General features: G+C 44.4%; 1 protein-coding gene across 4 annotated transcripts; it reads right to left on the bottom strand.

Annotated features, from left to right (window-relative positions):
- Positions 1-1,342: 1,342 nt before the first annotated feature.
- Ubl7 (ubiquitin like 7) lies at positions 1,343-18,733 on the bottom strand. 4 transcript variants are annotated; one of them, XM_028774440.1, is made up of 12 exons: positions 18,595-18,657; positions 17,822-17,930; positions 16,990-17,202; positions 15,450-15,569; positions 11,609-11,691; positions 10,895-10,979; positions 10,466-10,523; positions 9,404-9,537; positions 9,141-9,190; positions 8,745-8,912; positions 7,896-8,018; positions 1,350-1,598 (listed from the first exon to the last, which is right to left on the bottom strand). In XM_028774440.1, exons 3-12 carry the CDS (start codon positions 17,171-17,173, stop codon positions 1,461-1,463), a joined length of 1,143 nt encoding a protein of 380 aa, XP_028630273.1. In that variant the 5' UTR covers positions 17,174-17,202; positions 17,822-17,930; positions 18,595-18,657; the 3' UTR covers positions 1,350-1,460. The 4 variants fall into 4 exon arrangements, with proteins under 4 accessions (XP_028630271.1, XP_028630273.1, XP_028630272.1 ...); XM_028774438.1 differs by lacking the exon at positions 17,822-17,930 and having other exon boundaries at positions 1,343-1,598; positions 18,647-18,733; XM_028774439.1 differs by lacking the exon at positions 17,822-17,930 and having other exon boundaries at positions 18,595-18,673.
- Positions 18,734-20,453: the final 1,720 nt, after the last annotated feature.

Genomic DNA, 20,453 nt, shown 5'->3' with positions numbered 1-20,453 from the left:
ACAAACAAGGGAAACTGTTTAGCTCAATTCTGGGAAGCTGTGTAACAGGTACCAAGAGTTGTTCCAGAAAGAGCCAGGACACCCAAATGTTCTGCACAGAAAGGGATGCGTGAGTTCACAAGCCTCGAGCAGAGGACAAGAGAGGAGGCCAGCTCTGGCGAGTGCACAGGAGGGGCAGCATCAGTACCATCTGACCTCACTTGCCCTCGGCCTTTGTTTCTACCATAATACTTCTCAACATCAACTCAGGATCATGAAGGAAATGCAGAAACTTCAAAAATTTTGTAGAGAAGGTAAAATGGGCTGCTGAGGGTCTATCTGGAATAATGTCCCCTTCTGAGTACCTCCCATTAAGATTATTACTAACACAAAGGTCAGACGGCCCAAGATGTGCTGGGGACCAAGATCAGGAGGATGGGTCAAAGGGACATACAGAGTCACCAAGTAACTAAACTACAGGTGGAGAAATAGCACAGACCAGTTCCATGTGGCTCCTTGAGGTGAAAAGAATTATATTTTCATGGGAAACTTTCTGTCCCAAGAGGAGACAAGCAGGGGCCACATGGCCATGACTGGAGATGGTGTGAATGGAATGTCTGACAAAACCAAAGCTGGGACAGACTTCTGAGCGCCTGCCTATCACATCAGCTCCAAATGAGTCCAAGAACTATTGAAGGATAGACTTTTTTTCCCCTAACCGACTTGAAGCACATGAAACCCACGTTGTCAACTTGGACATATCTATGACACTGCAGGAAATACCTCAGAACCAGGGCATAGACAGATCAGTAGCAGCTGGGTTCTCCTCAGTATTAAAGTTCAGCTCTGTTTGTACTGCTGGTGCTAGTATTATTTTTAACCGCTTGTCTTTATATCTTTAGGACACGGGAAAGGGACACATTTCCTGGCACAGTTTGATTCCTGAATTACAGAACATACATCAAAGGATGTTTGGTGAGACACAGTCAGTGTAGGGACATGGAATCATTTGACAAATATTCTCTCCTGCCACATCCGGAATTCACTGGGTCACTCCCTAGACTTTCATCAGAGGTCACAGTCTCTTCTGGCCTTCTCTGTAACTCAGCAACTACCCTTGAAGACTGAGTTGTAGCTCGCTTCAGCCTCAGGCTCTAAAGCACCAAAACAGATGGGGGCATTGCTGGGGACTTGTCTAAGGTGAACATGGGTATTACACAGCACCCCCATGACACTGGCCCCAAATCTCCTACTCAGGATCAACCTGAACCCTGACACCATAGCACCAAAACCATATATCTTGCTTGCTAAGCTGCTCCCACCAGTTACAATCAATAGGAAGGCCAAGCACTGGACACAGCAGGCAAGGGGAGCATCAGATATATTGGAGTGGGGTTGGGTGGGGAATCTAGAAGCAACTTCGTAAGTGCCTCCTGCAGGAACAGCCTCTGCAATATGCTAGGTGTTCAGGTATAAGAAGTTCATGGGGCTCCTCCAGCAAAGATGAGTTCCAGGGCTGCTTGGATGTCACCTCCAGTGGCCTGAAGGGCCCGGAGGCTCAGCTCGTCATCCTGGATGCCCATGTCACGCAGTTGCTGCAGTTGAGGCTGCCACTGGCTCTGTGGAAAGACAGGGCAGGCAGAGGTATTAGCGAGGCTCCTGATGAAGAGTCACAGACTTAGAGGTTGTCTTTTCAGGATAGAAAGGAAAAAGAGGAGACGTACAGCAAAGCTACTGATGTTTGGGGCCATAGCCTAGGGGCTTCACAAAGACTGAAGATACACTTGAAAGAGAACAAATCAAGTTTTTAGTTGTTGTTTTTTTATGTATATGAGTATATGATCACTGTCTTCAGACACACCAGAAGAGGGCATCAGATCCCATTACAGATGGTTGTGAGCCACCATGTGGTTGCTGGAAATTGAACTCAGGACCACTGGAAGAGCAGCCAGTGCTCTTAACTGCTCAGCCATCTCTCATACTCTTGAAGTTTTATAGTAAATTATTCAATGTCTAAATTCCAAAAAACTTGTTAACACACACGCACGCACACACACACTCGGAAAAGGAATACATTTTGAAATTAGCTTTGAGACAGGTGTGGTGGTTCTTTCCCAGGGAGGTCAAGACAGGGCATTTCTAATTCAAGCCCATTGAGACTTTTTAAAAGGAGAGAGAGAAACTGCAGACATCAGGAAACTCTAAAGAGGCCATCGAGAGGAAGCTGTCTTAAGAGAGGAATAAAGTAGAACATAGGTGCTATGAAAGCAGAGATGCGGAACACTGGAATGGAAAGGTTTAAGAGGAAGAGGCAGGTGTTGAGAAAGAAGAGACAAGGAGGGGTAGCTACCCTAGCATATGAAAAGTCACATGGAAACCTACTAAGGTACCTGTCATGGTTGGGAAAAGCTGTTCCTAGAAGCTATAGATTATTAAACAAAAGAGCAGTGCCAAGGATGGGATACTGAGTAAGGAGTTACTGGTTAAGGAGGTTCCAGCGCTCCCCAAAACAACACAGGTTCTTTCCATTCCTCTTGGTTACTCACCAGAACTAGACAATAAAAGCTTATTGCTGAGGACAACACACTTTGGTAGCATGATACAGAGAAATAAACTGGAACTGAGCTGAAAGATTCCCCCTGCTGGATAGCTTTCATAATTCCAAAAGCTTCTATTAAGCTACTGAAGGAGAAAGGGTCTTACCCACCTGTGACCCTACAAATTATGAGACCTCTTACCAGGTAAGAAGCCCCACTTGCACAACAGTGGCACTGCTGTCATAGCTGTAAATGACTGGTCTCTGATTGGCGTTGAGGCCTGCTCTACAGAAGGACACTACGTCTAGTATGACAAACCTGACCAAAAGCCCTACAGGGGAGGGGACTGAATGATGTCTAGAAAAACAGCTACTGCACTAAACTGCCTTCTAAATATGTTTATACACACAGACGTATGTTCCTCTCAGCTTCAATTAGAGAAGCTTCTCTCTCCAGTGAACGGCGGTGAACGAAGACTCATGACTGTATATGGTGCTTTAGTGCTCATCCCTAAAACAAGACACTTACTCTATCCCCTCTAAAGTTCAGAGAACATTTCAGAAGAGGAAGTGGAAGTGAAAGCTCTGGAAGTAGAGCCACAAAATGCCACTATCTGGGCAAGACACAACCATTGCAATAATGAATTCACTGCAGCTGTGGATGCATGCGTGCACTGACTGAGTCTTCCCAGAACGGCCCATGGGGACTAGTAGGATGGCTCAGTGGGTAAAAGTGTCTGCCTTGTGAATCAGGTGATCTGAGTCTGGAATCCATATAATGGTACATGATTCACATACACACACAATAATAAGTTAATGTAAAACAAAAGCAACACAACTGGCCTACTGATAGGCATAGGTGGAGGAGGGGCTGGGGGGCACCCCTCCTGCTCAACTATTTACAACCGTTAGAGTCAAGGAGACTCTAAGGAGTGCCCACTGGTGACCCCTCCCACTGGTGACCCCTCCCACTGGTGACCCCTCCCCACTGGTGACCCCTCCCACTGGTGACCCCACCAGGCTCCAGTGATAGTTCCAATCTAATGCTTAAACAGAAGGCCTAGTCAAACTAAAGGGACACAAAACAAACCCAAGTCATGAGTCCAGCAAAGAGACCAGTGGTGTTGGGAAGGATCTGACAGGGACGAGGGGATGTTAGGAGGGTGAGACGACGGCAATCAAAATCAATAACAAAACGTATGAACCTGTCAAAGAGCGAACCAACAAAAATAAGTTAAAGCTGTGTTTTAGCTTTGGTTTTACTCTTCCTTTTGTTTTTGAATGTTGGCTAGAGGGTCTCATGCAGCCTAGGCTGGTCTTAAACTTATATTATATATTATATATATATATTATTATATTATATAGTCGGAGATGGCCTCGAACTCCCAACTCCACCTTCTGAGGGCCAAGATTCTAGATTCACGCCATCACACCTAGCTTAAAAGTTCTGTTTACCATGGTATGTGGTGGAAAGTGATCTTCCTATGTTAGCACACTGTGTAAGTCAGGGTTTTGCCACTGCAATAAAATACCATGATCAAAAGTAACTTGGGAAGAAAAAGGTTTATTTTACCTTATAGCTTTTAAGTTCTAGTGGGCGCTCTGCAGGGAGAGCTACAGTAGGCAAGTGAGCTCCCTAGAGCGACAGCAATGTGTGCTCTGGAAAGGTATGGCCCAGACTTCTCCCAGGATTCCTTGATACTGATGTGCTTTCTCATGTTTGTCACGGCCATGTTCCTCATTCATCTGGCTTGGTGTGAGTGAACACTGGGTGACCCTCACTGCTTAAAGCCTGGTGTGATTACTTCCTGGGTGACAACCCACTCTGTTGGGCAAGCTTCCTGCAGACCATCATGAAGGCGAAAGTTCTTGAGATAATGCTGTTTAGATGAATTAGTGGTTTTATGGAATTCCTGATACAAGTAGTTTTAGGAAGTTAGCTTGATTTAAATAATTTTGGGATGTCAGAATAGTTGATAGAAAGTTTAAGGTTAGAATCAAGACTAGAATGTGCCCCTTCCTTATAGACTGGCAGGAGCTGCATGAGTTAGAAAAAGGAGCACAGTGAGCGCTCATGCATTGCAAGCATGTAATTGTAGCAGCAAGAAAACCAGGCTTGGACGAGTTAATGATCAATGAAAGCATTTATGCTGGGCCTGTGTTCCTTGGTCTTGTGATCTAGGGATGAGGTGACAGGTTTTGGTGTGCACCATGAAATAGAAAGATTATGAATAAAGAATAAACAATTCTGAGTATAAGGATGGAGAACAGATGATTAGCCAGTCTAGCTGATCAAGACTTCAAAAATAAGACATGAGATAGATGTCCTGTTCCTTAGTAACTACAGATTGTTGTCAATCAAGCACAGGGAGAAACCTGCTAATACAGACTTGGCCTGCTTAAACTTTGTTAATCTATGACAAAAGAATTAATGCTTTAGGGTTACAATAAACCTGTTGAAAGAAAGACAAGCGGGTTGGAGAGATGGCTCAGTGGTTAAGAACACAGACTACTCTTTCCAGAGGTCCTGAGTTCAATTCCCAGCAACCACACAACCATCTGTAATGGGATCTGATGCCCTCTTCTGGTATGTCTGAAGACAGCAACAGTGTACTCATATTCATAAAGTAAATAAATCTTAAAAAAAAAAAGATGAGATTATTTAGTTAGATAAAGGATTCAAAAAAGGAATACATAACAAATAACCCTGTCAGAATTTTTTCTTGTGTCATGATTTTAATCTGTTTTTGAAGAATATGTTTTTGTGGTGATTATTTTTAGAGAATGTGTAACTTGTGTCTATGAGGTAATTTTTTTACACAGAAAAATTTTGTCTTAAGGGGTATAAAAAGGGTTAAGAGAAAAAATGCTGGAGTCTGCCTTTGCTTCAATCACTTTGTGTGTGTGTGTGTGTGTGTTTGTATGTGTGTGTATGTATGTATATGTATGTCTGTGTGTATGTATGTGTGTGTCTGTGTGTATGTGTATGTCTATGTGTGTATGTGTATATGTGTGTATGTATGTGTGTATGTGTGTATATGTGTGTGTATGTATGTGTATATGTCTGTGTATGTGTGTATGTGTGTATATGTGTGTGTATGTATGTGTATATATCTGTGTGTGTACATGTGTATGTGTGTGTGTATGTATGTGTATATGTGTGTATGTGTGTGTATGTGTGTGTGTATGTGTGTATATGTGTGTGTTATGTATGTGTATATGTCTGTGTACGTGTGTATGTGTGTATGTATGTGTGTGTGTGTGTGTGTGTGTGTATGTATATGTGTGTGTGTGTGTGTGTGTGGTTCCCCTTTCCTTTTCTCTGATCACTGGCCACCACAGGCAGCAGCAGTCCCTGTCAGTTGCTATCAGGACTGACCCTCATCAGCTGCTGTCATCACTGACCCCAAACACCACCACCACACCTCACTGCCTGATTCAGTTTACCCTGAGGTGTTCAAAGCTCAAGCAAGGTAGGAACCTGGAGGCAGGCGCTGATGCAGAGGCCATGGAGAAGTGCTACTTAACGGTCTGTCCTTGTGACTTGCTCAGCCTGCTTTCTTATAAAACTCAAGACCACCAGCCCAGGGGTAGAGCAGCCCACATGGGCTAGCACCTCCCACTTTAATCACTAAGAAAATGCCATACGGACTTGCCCACAGCCTCATCTTATGGAAGGAATTTCTCAACTGAGACTCCCTCCTCTCAGATGACTCTACTTTGTGTCAACTTGACATAAACATAAAAATGCCAAATTTTTAAAAAAGAGTTTTGCTATATATATAGCACAGGTTAGCCCCCAACTCATAATATTCCTACGTCAACCTGGTAGGTGCTGAGATCATAGAGTACCACTATTCCTTACTACAAACAAACAAACAAACAAACAAACAAACAAACAAAACCTTCTAGCAAGCATATAATACAATATTCTAGCCCTTGGCTGGTTGTTTACTTCTGCCATTACAAACAATGCTGCTGTGACTTTCAGTGTCATACAACTTTCATTTTCTGTATACACAAACACTGCTAGAACAATTTCCTAGAAATGGGACTCGTAGGAGCCCTGCACGTGTAAGAGCCTGTTCTGAGAACAGTCTATTCATACCCTTTCCTGCTTTCCTAGGAAGTGGTGGGTTTTACATTTCTCTTTTTCAGGAAGATGTGCCACTTGTCTGACAGGGTTACAACTGTTAGTTAGCCTTAAGACTTTGTTTAGGTTTTGCTGTTGATTTTTTTTTTCGCCCCTTCATAGAGAGAAAATGTAGAGCTTATGGAAAACTTAATATATGAGGAGAAGGTACTGGGAAAATGAACAGAGGGAGGCAGGGGTGAGGCTATGGAAGGCAGAGACATGAATACGTTCATCTCAACTTTGCTTCACACGGGGCAGAGCCAGTGAAGGCTTGGAGTTTTGGAGCCTAGTGACCAGGCATCTGGCTGGAGATGAACCCAGGCTGCCCACCAATGAGCACACACAGTAGTGAAAACCACAAAGGTTTGTGCCCACCAATGAAGGTTTGTTGTTGTTGTTGTTTTTAACATTTTTTATGAAGGTTTTTACTGCTTCATAGCTGTGGGTCAATTCAGAGTGATGTGTCCCCTGCAGAGTCACTGTGAGAAGAACATCAGGCATAAAGCAAACAGCTCACACTTGAAGGTATGAGGTACAATGCTGAGACTCTCTGACTATGTAGCTGAGTCTTTTCTCCCTAAAGCTTCTCAACAACTAATCACTACCAGATCCGATCTGACCTCCTTGGACTGACACTCAAGGCCCCTCCCACCTAGGCATCTACCCTTTCCCTGATGCCATCTCAGGATGCGCTATGCTGTGACACTGCATTCTAACCATGTAGTTTTGAGTATATCACATACACCTACCTAGAGACATCTGGTCCATCAAGCGGCTGTCTCTTCCCCATCACGAAACCCTTCCACTATCCGGCTTACCAAACTGACCTCTACAAACCAGCTTAAACCTCTCTCAGTTCTGCTTGGCTTAGGCTCTTGCTCTAAGCAGCTGAGCTTCTAAACCAAGATGCTTCCCAAATGTGTGCCTACATCGTGGCCCTCCATGGCGGGGCAAAGGACCAGTGTGGCAACTCAAGCCGGCCCTGTATGTGTGCTCACTGCTCAGTCAATGCTCAGTGAATGAATGGTTAACTAAAGCTTCCTTATGATCACAGGAGTCAGGCTACACTTACTCAGGCAAGAATGGGAAGCCACAAGAACAATCTGCCCTCTCTGGGAAGGCTCCCCTGTCAAACTGCCATACGTTCATTTGCCCTTGGTGTTCCTAGAGGGAAGGCCTCCAGCGTGCAGAAAAAGGCTCAACATGCCAAACTCAGCATGAAAAACTGGAGGTGGGGAGACTCACCTGAAGACTGGGCTGCCCAGAGGCCTGCAGGGCATGCTGGAGGGCTTGGCTAAAAAGATCGTTGGTGATGGGTGTCCCTGACTGGACACCAGAGGACATTGGCGAGGTGCCTGAAGAATGGCCCTAGAGTCAACAAAACAGTCAGTGTCACCCCAGAGCCGTCTCAGTTTCACAGCAGACAGTCACATGACCCCATACTACTTCTGCTTTCCAACAGGGGCCTGTTAGATAACTACACTGTATTATGGCAGAAAAGGTCCCGTTCTCTTTTACTCCAGAGAAAGGGACTCTGAGAGCCCAGACACAATCCAGGACCCAGGACTCAGAGAGGCAGCTTTGGAATTGGAACAGATCACTAGCAAGAACCGTACTCTAGTGATACCCAGTCCCTTACTCTAGTGACACCCAGTCCCTCACTCTAGTGATACCCAGTCCCTCACTCTAGTGATACCCAGTCCCTCAGTCTAGTGATACCCAGTCCCTCACTCTAGTGATACCCAGTCCCTCAGTCTAGTGATACCCAGTCCCTTATCTAGTGATACCCAGTCCCTTACTCTAGTGATACCCAGTCCCTCACTCTAGTGATACCCAGTCCCTCACTCTAGTGATACCCAGTCCCCGTTGGAGGTGAGAGGAAACGCTCAGGCCTGTGCTGAATGTGGACTTCTGAGCCCCAAAGGCAAGTAAGTAAAAAGGAGAGTCACCTGAACCATTGGTGAGAAATTCCTACCAGGGCCCCACAGTTCAGTGCAAAGAGATCTACCACCAGGGTCTATGTAATCATATCTACTACAGGGGAGTTCCACTTTTGACAGCCTCGCTTTAATGTTCCCAGCCCTTTCTCCATACCTGGGTGCCAGGAGTTGGTGTATGAGAACTGCTCTCTGGAGTACTGGCCAGGGCCAGGGCAGTGGCCAGCTCGCTCTGGGTGATGGGGCGGGGCCCTGCAGCTCCACTGTATCCCAGGGAGGCGGGGCGGGAGCTGGGTGTACTGCTAGAGGGCGTGGACCGAGTGCTCTGGAACAAAGAGATATCCAGAATTAGATGCCACAAAAGAACCACATCCCACACTCCAGTGCCCAGGAAGATTTCCTAAGGCCCCACCTTTCTAAAGAAATACTATGACATGGCCTTGGCCCCTAACGGTCCCTGTGACCACTTCCCAGCCTTGGGAACAGAAGGTACTAAGGAGAAGCTAGTTCCCAGGACCATCTCCCCCAAGGGGCAGGCTGCCATGCCACTCACTGGGTGAAAGTCGTCCTCGTCATCTGAGAGCCCGTCAAACAGGAAACCACCTGGAGGAGAGTGAACAGATTCCAGGAAGAACAGAAAAGCACCGGCGCGGCTCCAGATCTCAGCTCAAGTTATGCTCCAAATTCATATTTCATTTCTCCCCTCGGAAAATTACAGGACAGATGCACTTCCTGACTCATGCCCTATGCCAATACTATACATAGCTGCTGAGTAAAGCCAATCCCTGAGCCACGACCAGTTCCTGAGGGCCTCACCTGGCATGTCTCGGTAAGAGCTGGAGGGCATGCTTCGGGAAGAGGAGTCAGCTCCTGGCATTGGGGTGCTGCCTGCTACAGAGTGCAGAACCAGGATGATGGCATTGACTAGGGCTGGGTGAGCAGGCACCAACCTAGAAGAGGGATCAAAAAGAAAGACTAAGGAAAAGGTGCCCTTGACAGTGTGGGTGGCCATTAAAGCAGAGCTCCCCGGGCCTGCCCTTATGCCCTTAGTTTTTAGCGTGAGTTCATTTTGTTTTTGTTTGGGTTTTGGCTTTGAGATAGGGCCTTGCTGTGTACCTCTGGCCAGCTGTTACCCTAGAGAACTTGCTCTCTAGGCCAAGCGAGCCTCAGGTTTACTGGGATTGCCTGTGCCACCTGAGCTCTGGGATTACAAGGGTAGGCCCCACATTTAGGCCACTCTTCAGCATTTTTTGCCAGGAAGCTCTGTCATCTTGATGATCTCCCCTTAGAGGGGTTAGAAAGGGTTTTTAAGATCCACTGAAAATCCATCACACAGACAAAAAAGCAAAACTACGGGGAAGACATGATGGAATATGGGAACATACAGTCTGGTAGGCACGAGATTCAGAACTGGATCTAGACACCACCACTTAAACAATGGGCAGCCTCTGAAGACTCCTTTCTCTTGGGGACAGAGCCACTGCTGTCCTTCCAGCTCTAACGTTTTTATGCCCTAAATACCTATGTCTACTTCCCCGAGCTGAAAATCCCTGACATTTACTAAATGAAATCAACCTGGCACACAAAACGCTCGCTAACTCTCTCCACACTGCCTCATCGTGACACACTTCACGTGTTCCCACCCCTGGGCTCTTCTATTCCTTAAGCAGCCCTTGCTGCTTCTTACATCTTGACACATTTAGAAAGCAGACCTGGTGGTGATAGACTGAACTGGCCTCCAGAAAAGATCCCAGGGCTACAACCAAGCTTCTAGCCTGACCACATGAGGAACGGTACTCTATAAAGCAACAGTTACACTTATGTATCTAGCCTGACCACATGAGGAACAGTACTCTATAAAGCAACGGTTACACTTACGTATCCAGCATGTTGGGATCAGCAAAGACAGAGAAGAGGTCCTTATCCTGGAGAACCCCTGGAAGAGACCAAGACTTCTCTTAGACAGTGGAACTCTGGCAAGATCCAGGAAGAAGCAGCAGCATTAAATCTCAAAGCAAGCAACTCAACTGGGTCCCAAACCAGCCCTCCTGAGAAGGGGAGACAACAAAGTCCTGGGTACCTTGTTCCAGTGGGAATGTCCCCTCCTCCCCATGTTTCCCTGCATTTAGACCACACAGAGCTGCCACAAAGGAAGACTGAGAGCCCTTAGGGGGTAGGTCTGTAGAATTGATTACATTCCCTCGTCCTTCAGTAGCATTGCCTCTTCAAAGCATGGTCGCAGCCCTTTTTTGCTCCTAGCTTCCTTTTCCAAAACTTCACATTTCTTCAAATTTTTCCTGTACTTACCTAGAGCAATGGGGTCACTGCTGAGGCCGGGCGTGGCCACGATGATCTGATCCAGAGACTCTTTATTGCTGAGCATCTTAAAGACCTGCAGGAGAACACGGACGGTTCAGCACACCAGCTAGCCATACAGTCTTACATCCCACACTCTTCTCGACATCCTCCATTTGAGTACTTCTATAGGAGGGCTGCACACAGACCACACAATGGAGCAGTCTCTGTGGTTCACTCCCACCATTCCTATTTGTAATACTAATTTGTAAAACAAATGCCCAGTAACAGTTTCTGCAGCTTCTGGAAGCCCCTTCCAACCTCCATACAATGACTGCTTCGCACTTGTATAAGTCAGGAAGGAAATTCACAGCTAATTCTCCATCTTTCCACTGGGGAAACCCATGCTCAAGAGGTGATAGGCAGTTCACCAAAAAGTCAAAGATCTAGTCCCATTAGAAAAGGTGTATAGATTCTGTAACTGCAACCATAGTCAGTCCATAAGGCCAGTCTGAGGAGAGGTTGCATAATTATCATCACAGGGAATCTACAACCAATGCCTGACTGAGACAGGCTCTTTGGGGAAAGACAGGAGTCCATTGAGGCCCACAGACATGACAAAAACTCCCAGAGGACCTCTTAGTTGCTGTGGCAACGTGCTGTCAGTTCCTATGCTAAACAACAACCAGTGTTCACATCACTCCTGCAGTCTTAACTCAAACTCACCGCCTCTCTGTAGGAGGAGCTGCTGTGCAGGGCAGTGTGCAGGACCCGGAACTCTCTCAGGGCAGCCACTTTGTCCACAGGTTCTGGAGGACAAGACACTTAGTTATCCTACAGCCCAGGCTCCATCATTACCACAATGTGGACAAAATCATTTCAGCATTTGTCTAGGTACAACTTGGTCTACAGAGTCCTTTCCTTTGTCACCCTCTAAGAATGTGAGCACTACCTCAAAAAAAAAAAATTGTCACAAATTTGAAATTTTCACGCTCAATGAATTCTCTTTAGTATATAAAACAAAGTTCCAACAGAGGGGGATCTCGTCACATGAAAGAAGCTCTTCTGATCAACAACCCATTGCAGAAATTTTAGATTTCTTATATTTGAAAAGAAAGAATGTATAATCAATTCAGTGGCTTCTTACGTAGAAACTTAAAATAAGTGTACGCCAAGCCATCTTAACGATATAACACTATGCTGACACAATATGTTAAGAGAAAGAAATAGAACACAAAATTGGATGTGCATTCTCTGGTAAAACTATGCAAAATATGTCAGTCTGCATATGGTCCAAGGCTGGAAGGAGCAAGATAAAGAATTTTCTTAGAGGGACAGGCCCATGGGTAATTCTTTCTTCTTTGTTATTTTCTTTTGAAGTTCTATAATATTTTTAGACTCCTGTACTTTTTTATCTTTTCATTATTTTACATGTATGAGTGTTCTACCTGCACATCTGTGTGCCACATGAATGCCTGGCTACCAGATTTCCTACAACTAGAGGCACAGTTGGTTGTGAGCTACATGTGGGTGCTGGGACTTGAACCAGGGTGCTCTGGAAGAGCAGAAAGTGATGTTAACCTCTGAGCCATCCCTCCAGCTCCTGTAACATTATTTTGATTCATAAAAAGATAGACAAATTGGGCTGGGGAAGCCTGTGCCTTACAGCCTGGCAAGCCCTGCATTTGATTCTAAGCACCGATAACAGACAGACAAACAAATAACAAACCACAATGAAAAAGAATCCCAGTAAAGACTAAGGAAGTGCAAGGCACTTGAAAGCTCTGATAAACTTTTACCATATGTCAAATAGCAACTTCTCTTTGGATTTTTGGACACTGTATTCTACATACAGGGAAGTCTAACAGTGTTCCAAGCTGCACTTGGTTAACTGACTAGGCATCAATTTGAGTACGGCTAGGACCCAAGTTAGGACTCCGAGGAGACCATCCAAGAGGGGAAGTTAAGCCAGAGTAAATGTTTACTGGAAGAAGGTCTTCAAAACCTACGTGAAAGTATGTAGAAAGGCGTGAGAGACTTAGGGAGGAGGGGCTTTGAAGGGACATCAAACGGCTTACTGTGGCTGGAGACCAGGGTAGTATCTTGGCTCAAATTGAAAGCTAAAGTAAGATTCTTGGCTGAGAGTATGGCTCAGTGGTAGAATGCTTCATCTTAGCACTGCTAATAAATAAATAAACACACACACACATAAAGTTAAGCTGAGTATTGTAGCATATACTTCTAATCCTGGTTTCTGGAAGGAAAGGAAAGACTACAAACTCTAAGCTACAAAAGCAAGGCCCTGGCTAATTTTATTTACACACACACACACATACACACACACCCTGCAGTGGAGACCCCCACAGTGAGCCAGGCAGAAGAAGAGATGCTAGCCGATTCTCCTCCTACAGAATGCATCAACTCTAGTCTAGGGTGGGTGCTACTGTTTGCCTCATCCCTGTTGTTTGGGACGGAATCTTACTATTTAAACCATGCTGGCTTTCAGTGAGCGGCCTCCTCCCTTGCCTGTTATTCTAGGACTATGGAAGTGTATCATCAAATCCACTTCCTTTTGGGAGAAGAATACAGGAGAAATATCTAAAGTACTATCGTTTAAAAACTTTCTTTTCAGAACTAAATTTACCTTCACCTCCCAATAAAAATTCCACATTTGTTTCAAAAATAAACCTGCAGATGACACAGAAAAGAAAAGGCTCTAAATGTCCTAAGGCACAAGCTGCTGAGAGTATTGGGTGTCTCTATAACACCCTCTGGGAAAGAAAGGCAGTCAGGCTGAAAGAAAACACAAACCCAGAATAATCTGGGTTTATATCCTAGTTCTAATGTTCATTCTAATTAGGTGACCTTGAACAGACATCCTTCCAATCTTATTTTTAATCTATAAAGTGCTAGAGTGTTATTTATCTACCATGTCTTGATTATGTAACATACTGAAGGAAAAAATAAAACAAAACAAAACTAGCTTGCAGAAACCGTAACTGCTCATTTCCTTTGGTCAATGTCCCCTAGTTGAAGAGCAGAGAGACAGATCTGTCCTGAACACACTGGGTTCAATGCTTAGTAGCATGTAGAGGAGAATATACATCGCAAGAACTGTGGATATATCACAAGAACTGGATATATCACAAGGACTGTGGATATATCACAAGAACTGGATATATCACAAGAACTGGATATATCACAAGAACTGGATATATCACAAGAACTGGATATATCACAAGAACAGCTCAGAGGATATTAGAAAAGTCAGCAGATCTGGGCTTGGATGGATGATTCTGTGGAAAACACAGTTTTTTGCTCTGGGATCAATTTTATTCTTAGGCTTTTAATAGCTTTCTTCAAGGAAAAAAAGGCAAACCCGAGTGAGGTAAAAGCTCAAAGTGGAAGAGGAACAGTCACGCTCATCAGCCAGGGAAAGGGTGTGTGATCTCTTATGTGTTTGGACAATGAGTGGGCTTTGTCTCTGTTCAGAAATGGCAAAGATTTTATTTTCCACTTGATCCATGATGGTCTCAGGATGTCTTTGTCTGATCATGGTGAACCCTGTAACAGTGGGGCTCCAAAGTCTGGCTGTGAGCATCATACTAACCCTGGGAGGGTGCTTCCCTCTCTCACTTCCCATATGGATACAAAAGATGTTTTTGCTCTGTTTAGAATTGAAAAGATAACTTTCAAATTAATAACTACCCATAAGAGACAGACAAAATAAAAATATGTCAAGCTGGGCAGTGGTGGTGCACGCCTTTAATCCCAGCACCTGGGAAGCAGAGACAGGCGGATTTCTGAGTTCGAGGCCAGCCTGGTCTACAGAGTGAGGCCCAGGACAGCCAGGGCTACACAGAGAAACCCTGTCTCAAACAAAACAAAACAAAACAAAACAAAACAAAACAAAAAAGTCAAACTGCTACTTTAACAAAGCTGACCTCTTTTACATAGCTTAACTTTATACATGGAAACAATTTCAAAACACAAACACAAAATCTAAACTGTAAATTCCAAGAAGCAAATTCCATGAAGAAACTAAAAGGACTTTAGGTTTTGTATCGTTTCTTCAAGAGCTACTTGAATGCTGGTGGAGTATTTCTGGAAATAAGTTAGGAGCTCAGCAGGAGTCGTTAGCTGACTGAACGAGTCACTACCTGAGGGGATTTGTGGGAAGATTTGCTTAACTAAGAACAAACTGTAGCATTACAAAAACAAAGTAAGTTTCTGGCTTTTGTCTGATGAACAGAGCAAAGGGTGTAAAGTTTACTGAAAAATCAACTATTAATCTGAAGAGTTTAAGTAGATACATACACACCAAATGGTTAGGAAAAAAAGGTTAATGAACTCACTAAGCAAAAAAAAAAAAAAGCACCTATTATTAGTGGTGTTGACAGTAACAATGCCACATCTTATCAGTGGGGATCTAATCCAATAAGGATGAAGATAATACCTATCACCATCTCTGTCAATCACCCAGGACTTTATCTCAAGAAAGCTCTTCCCTTCGAGATATTAGGAAGTTCTGCCTAATATCTCCAACTGAGGACAAACCCTCCCTTACCGGGTTTCTGATCAGGCTCAGGCCAAGATTTTCGGAGAACATGGACTGTGGACCCAGGCTGAATACCATAGAAGTCAAGGGTCTGGTCATCTTTTAGCTTCCGGCCACAGTAGATCAAATCTACAAAGAAAACAAACAAACAAAAACTCCCCATTTATATTTTGTTTCTCAAAGCGATGTGCTTTCTATCCCCTGAGAATCTTATTTTAATTAGACAGCTCTCAGGAGAGAGGGAAGTGCTCAGCGGGTAAAGAACACTTACTCTGCAAGCATTAGGGCCTAAGTTCAAGTCCCCAGCTCCTACGTAAAAGCCGGGCATGGCTCCACATGCCTGTAATACCAGTGGCTAAAGGTGGAGAGCAAGCTGGCACCAAGAACTTGCAGATCATCCAGTCTAACCCTAACTGGAAGAAGCTTCAGGTTCAGTGCAAGACACTGAATCGAGGAAATAAAGCGGATGAGAGAGGGGACACCTGACATCCTGTTCTGGTCTCTTCATACACATGCATGAGTGCATACTCTGCACACTCCCATGCATGCACCACATGCATATAAAAGAAGACACTCTCCTAAGTGCGCTGGCACATATCTATAATCCCAGACACTTGAGAGGCTGAAGCAAATTTGAGGCCAGTCTGAGTAATTTATTAAGATCTTGCTTTAAAATAAAACTGTCATATAAACAGGCTTTGGGTACAGCTCTGTGGCAAACTAGTTCCCTAGCATATACAAGGCCCTGGATTCAATAGTCAGCACCTATATGTATCCAGGGACATTAAGAAATACATTTTGACCAAGTGTGCTGGCACATACCTTTTATCCCAGCATTCAAGAAGCAGAGATAAGTGGTGAGTTTGGGCCAGCCTGGTCTAAATAGTAAGTTCCAGGCCAGCCATGGCTATAAAGTGAGACCCTGTCTCAAAAATAAACAAAACATCAACATTTTAAACAACTTTATTAAGTACAAATGCTTATTTAAGGAATATATCCACAGAACTCCTCTAGAGCTCAACATTGTACGGAGTACTTAGTCCAAATTAATGGGGAAAAAATATAACAAAAAAGGATGATGCTGGTCCACCTGTGACAGGAATGTCTTCACCAGGGAGAACCCTTGGCTATTGTAAATTTGGTTCCTAATCTAATCCGACTGTACTCTACTGAAGTCCTTCCTTCCTCCACTAGGAATACCTTGCAAACCTCATTTACTATTTTGCTGCCTTCCCTTTAATCAGCCATCAAGGCAAACAAAAAACTCCTTCTAATTATCCCTTAAGTCTTACGTGATAGAAGAGTCTTGTCTCGTCAGCAACTCTTTGCTAATTTTGTTCTCTCAGAGAAAGACCTCAACGACATCACAGTGAAGAGTCTTAAATAATAACGTAGTTCAGTATAACGTGAGACTAAAGTGGCAAACAACAGTTGTCTCATGTAAAACTTACTCTGAGTGAGGCAACAAACCACAAGCCCTTAATTTATTCTTTTACCTCCTCTCCCAGAGGTAAGAGCAGCGACCCAGCTCCAGTCAACAAAGACTCACCGATCAGCTCCGGGTCTGGAACCGATTCCTGGAGCTTGCCAGCAATAAGCTGCTTTAGAAATGAAATGCTATAGCCCCCTAGGGAATATTCTCCCAGTTCTGTCTCTGGCAGCTGAAGAATAGATTTGGGAGCAAGTGGCTGGTCGGCCAGCTTCACTGCCAGATGCCAGTCTGAGAGAGACATCCTCTCTCTTTCACGCTCTCTCTTTCTCCCTGTAAAACAATAAGGTTTTAATGGTTAAAAAGACAAACCACCATCCTACTTATCTCTCCCTGCAACGAGAACAAAGGAAAAGATAATTCCAGTGCAATATCGCTATAGAAACATAGGTGTAACATTAAGAGGCTAGAACTAGAACCTAGTGGCCTCCCTTTATTCTTTCTCTGGTGGACATCAAGGGATTTCTCTCTGCCTCAGTTTCTTCACCTTTAAAGTGGACATAAAAGACCAATCAGCTGGATAGGAATGTTGTGAGGTTCAAGCAAGATCAATGAACCTTCTCCTTTTTACACACTGATTACTGGTTATCTTCTTCAGCTTTTGGTTTAGTTATTACAAGGCTTTAAGGAGCCCTAACCTCTCTTGCCTGCCCTTATCAGAGATCTATAGCCCCACCCAATGTCTTAATGTTAAAACACAAATCTAACAGACTTAGAATGCTTTCATTGATCCAAAAGCGCCTCTATGGATAGGTGTCAACTCTTTAGCCTGATGACAAACCCATTCATTCTGACTCCTACCAGCTTTCAACAGATCCAGCCCTGCCCCTTTATAACATAGGTAAGTATACTTCATAACAAAGTTGTCCCCTATATATATAACTCTGCTCACCTCCTGTCTTTGCATATAAGTTCTCTTCCCTCTTTGGCCTTTTAGCAAACTCCTACCAAGACCCACACAAACACATCGTGTCCATGCTCTCTTCTTGGTCACACACTCTCTGTTCCCTCAAGGCAAAAAAGCAATACACATCAATAGATTTGAGAACAAGTCAGAGAACTTCATTACCAGATGCCGGCCTAAAAAAGCTATCTTCTCTTTCCTGCTTTTTTTTTTCCCTGTAAAATTTATTCACTTCTCAGTTTCTCACCGATTCCCTCATACTTGTGACCCGGGGGGGCCCCACCCCCATTCCTGAAAGCCTTGGAAACCAAGACTAGAGCTTTTCTAATGTCCCCAAGCCTGACATACATGAATGCCCACAAAATAAATCTAAAAACTCAAAGGGTGCAAGACAAGACCGTGTTATAGACACTATTTCTTCCAAAGAGGTCTCTTGCGGTAGAGACAAGGCTAAGAAAAAACTGCGATGTGACCCAGCCTACTTCAGGGTACTATCCACCTTCGGGTTTAAAACGAGGAAAGAGTTGGACTTTTTGTATACCGATCTCGATCCTCAACAACTGTCTCCTGAAACTGGCATCATTGTCCTTATTTTACAGATCAGGAATCAAGACTCAGAAAGCTGAAGTCACTTGGCCCAAGGTCACAGATACCTAGTCGTGAGTAGGGACAATGTTGACAACCCCGCCTTTCTCGTGGGACCAGTTAGCTACTCCGGACCCACGAGAGCCCCGCGCGCCCAGGGGGCCCAGCGCCCTCACCCGTCCCGCGGAAGGAACCCGGCCGCAGCGAGCCGCCGGTGTAAACACTCACTCTGGTCCTCTTGCCGGAAACCGGAAGCTCCGCGCTGCATTCTGGGGGCTATAGTTTTCACTGAGGCCCCGCCCCTTGTAAATGGCCGTCCACTTGCTAGTGGCAATGCTTCCGGTTCCTAGGAGGCGCGAGTTCGAGCAGTTTGAGACCCTAGGAGCAAGTACGTTGTAGTAGCTTTCTGTCAGACAAAATTGTACCACCTGAGGTAGGGAGACTCGGTGTGGGATTTTCGAAAGCAATCGGTAGCCTGATGATTCCTGTTGAAGCCTGTTGGTTGTCCCGGGTTTGGATGGGCCCTAGGCTAGGGGGCGAACCTTCTTCGAGGGGCCCGGGCTCCTAAGTAGGCAGGCGCCCCGCGTCCCTTCCGATGAGGACACAGCTCTCCCACGTATTCAGCCTCCTTCCTGTGCTTCTTGCTCCTTTCTCCCAGGAGACCTACCTTGTGGCAGCGCACCAGGGCTCCAAAAGTTGAGCCCGTAAGGGGAGTGATTAAGTCGGGTTTCTGGCCCACCGTGAACATGCAACAATGGGGTTTATAACACAGTCATTCATAAAATCAGTTTGGGAGGGGAATTTCCACTGAACTTTCGTAGAGACACTGCCTGTTTTTAGATGACTGAGAAACTTCTGCACGATCAAATTGAATTGTGTTCACACAAAAGTTAGAATTAGCTAAACTCAAGAGAGTACTGATTGATCTCAGAAAATTAATTCTAAAACTAAGGAAAGCAAAAAAACAAAAACCTACTTTAAAACTGTGAAGTTGAGGAACCGGTGAGATGGCTCAGCAGGTAAAGGCACTTGCATTCAAACCTGAGGACCTCAGTAGGATCCGCTGGGAACCAAATGGTGGAAGGATTGAACGGACTCCCCAAAATTGACCACACAACCACACACTAAATATATAAATGTAATTTAAAAAAAATAAAGTTCAGATTAGAGAGATGGCTCAGCGGTTAAGAGCACTGAGAGCTCTTCCAGAGGTCTTGAGTTCAATTTCCAGCAACCACATGGTGGCTCACAACCATCTGTAATGAGATCCGGTGCCCTCTTGTGTGTCTGAAGACAGTGACAGTGTACAAAATACATTAATAAATCTTTTTTTTTAAAGATCACAATATCTAAATACCGATTCTGTGTACACAGTGTAAAAGCTGTCTTCTTGTACAGTCCACTATAGGACAGAACTTGGGTAGTAGCTGAATAGGATAGCTTAACAGAGAAAAAGCAAACTACACATACATAATTACCCCGTCCTAGTTTTAGAAAGTGTGCATGATGGTAGACAGCTTCACAGTTCCCAAAGTCCCTCTTCCCTATTCTGTCCATTTTTAAATACAGCCCATCTTTCAAGAATTCTTAAGTGGCCATCCTCTTAGCCAATTTTCTATCTACTAAAGTACTGACACGTAAACTCCATACTTTATTTCATTAAATTTTGTTTGGTACTGTGTCTTAACTGTTTGCCGGAGATGTCAGGAATCCTATCTCTTTTTGGGTTCTCAAAACGGAGCTGAAGGCTTATGAGATTCTTTTGTTTGTCGTCATCATAACCTTCATGGAAAAAATGGCCCCTGACTGCCTTGTGTGTCTTCCACAGTTGATCTTTACCTGAAACATAGCAGGTTAGCAATAAATGTCTTGAATGAATAATCCAGGTCAAAGCTATTTATTAAATATGACTGCCTTATTGTATGTGTAGCCTTGTTTTTTTTTCTAAAGAGAGGAGAGAGGAGATCTCGACTACTAAGTGATAATGTTGCAAATGGACAAATTAATGAAGGAATTAGCTAGGATCAACCAAACA

The sequence above is a fragment of the Grammomys surdaster genome, unplaced genomic scaffold (assembly GCF_004785775.1).
Source record: "Grammomys surdaster isolate TR1022 unplaced genomic scaffold, NIH_TR_1.0 241, whole genome shotgun sequence".
NCBI classification, from domain to species: Eukaryota; Metazoa; Chordata; class Mammalia; order Rodentia; family Muridae; genus Grammomys; species Grammomys surdaster.
Note: the sequence above shows the minus strand (reverse complement) of the source record. Positions and strands in the feature narration are given on the sequence as shown.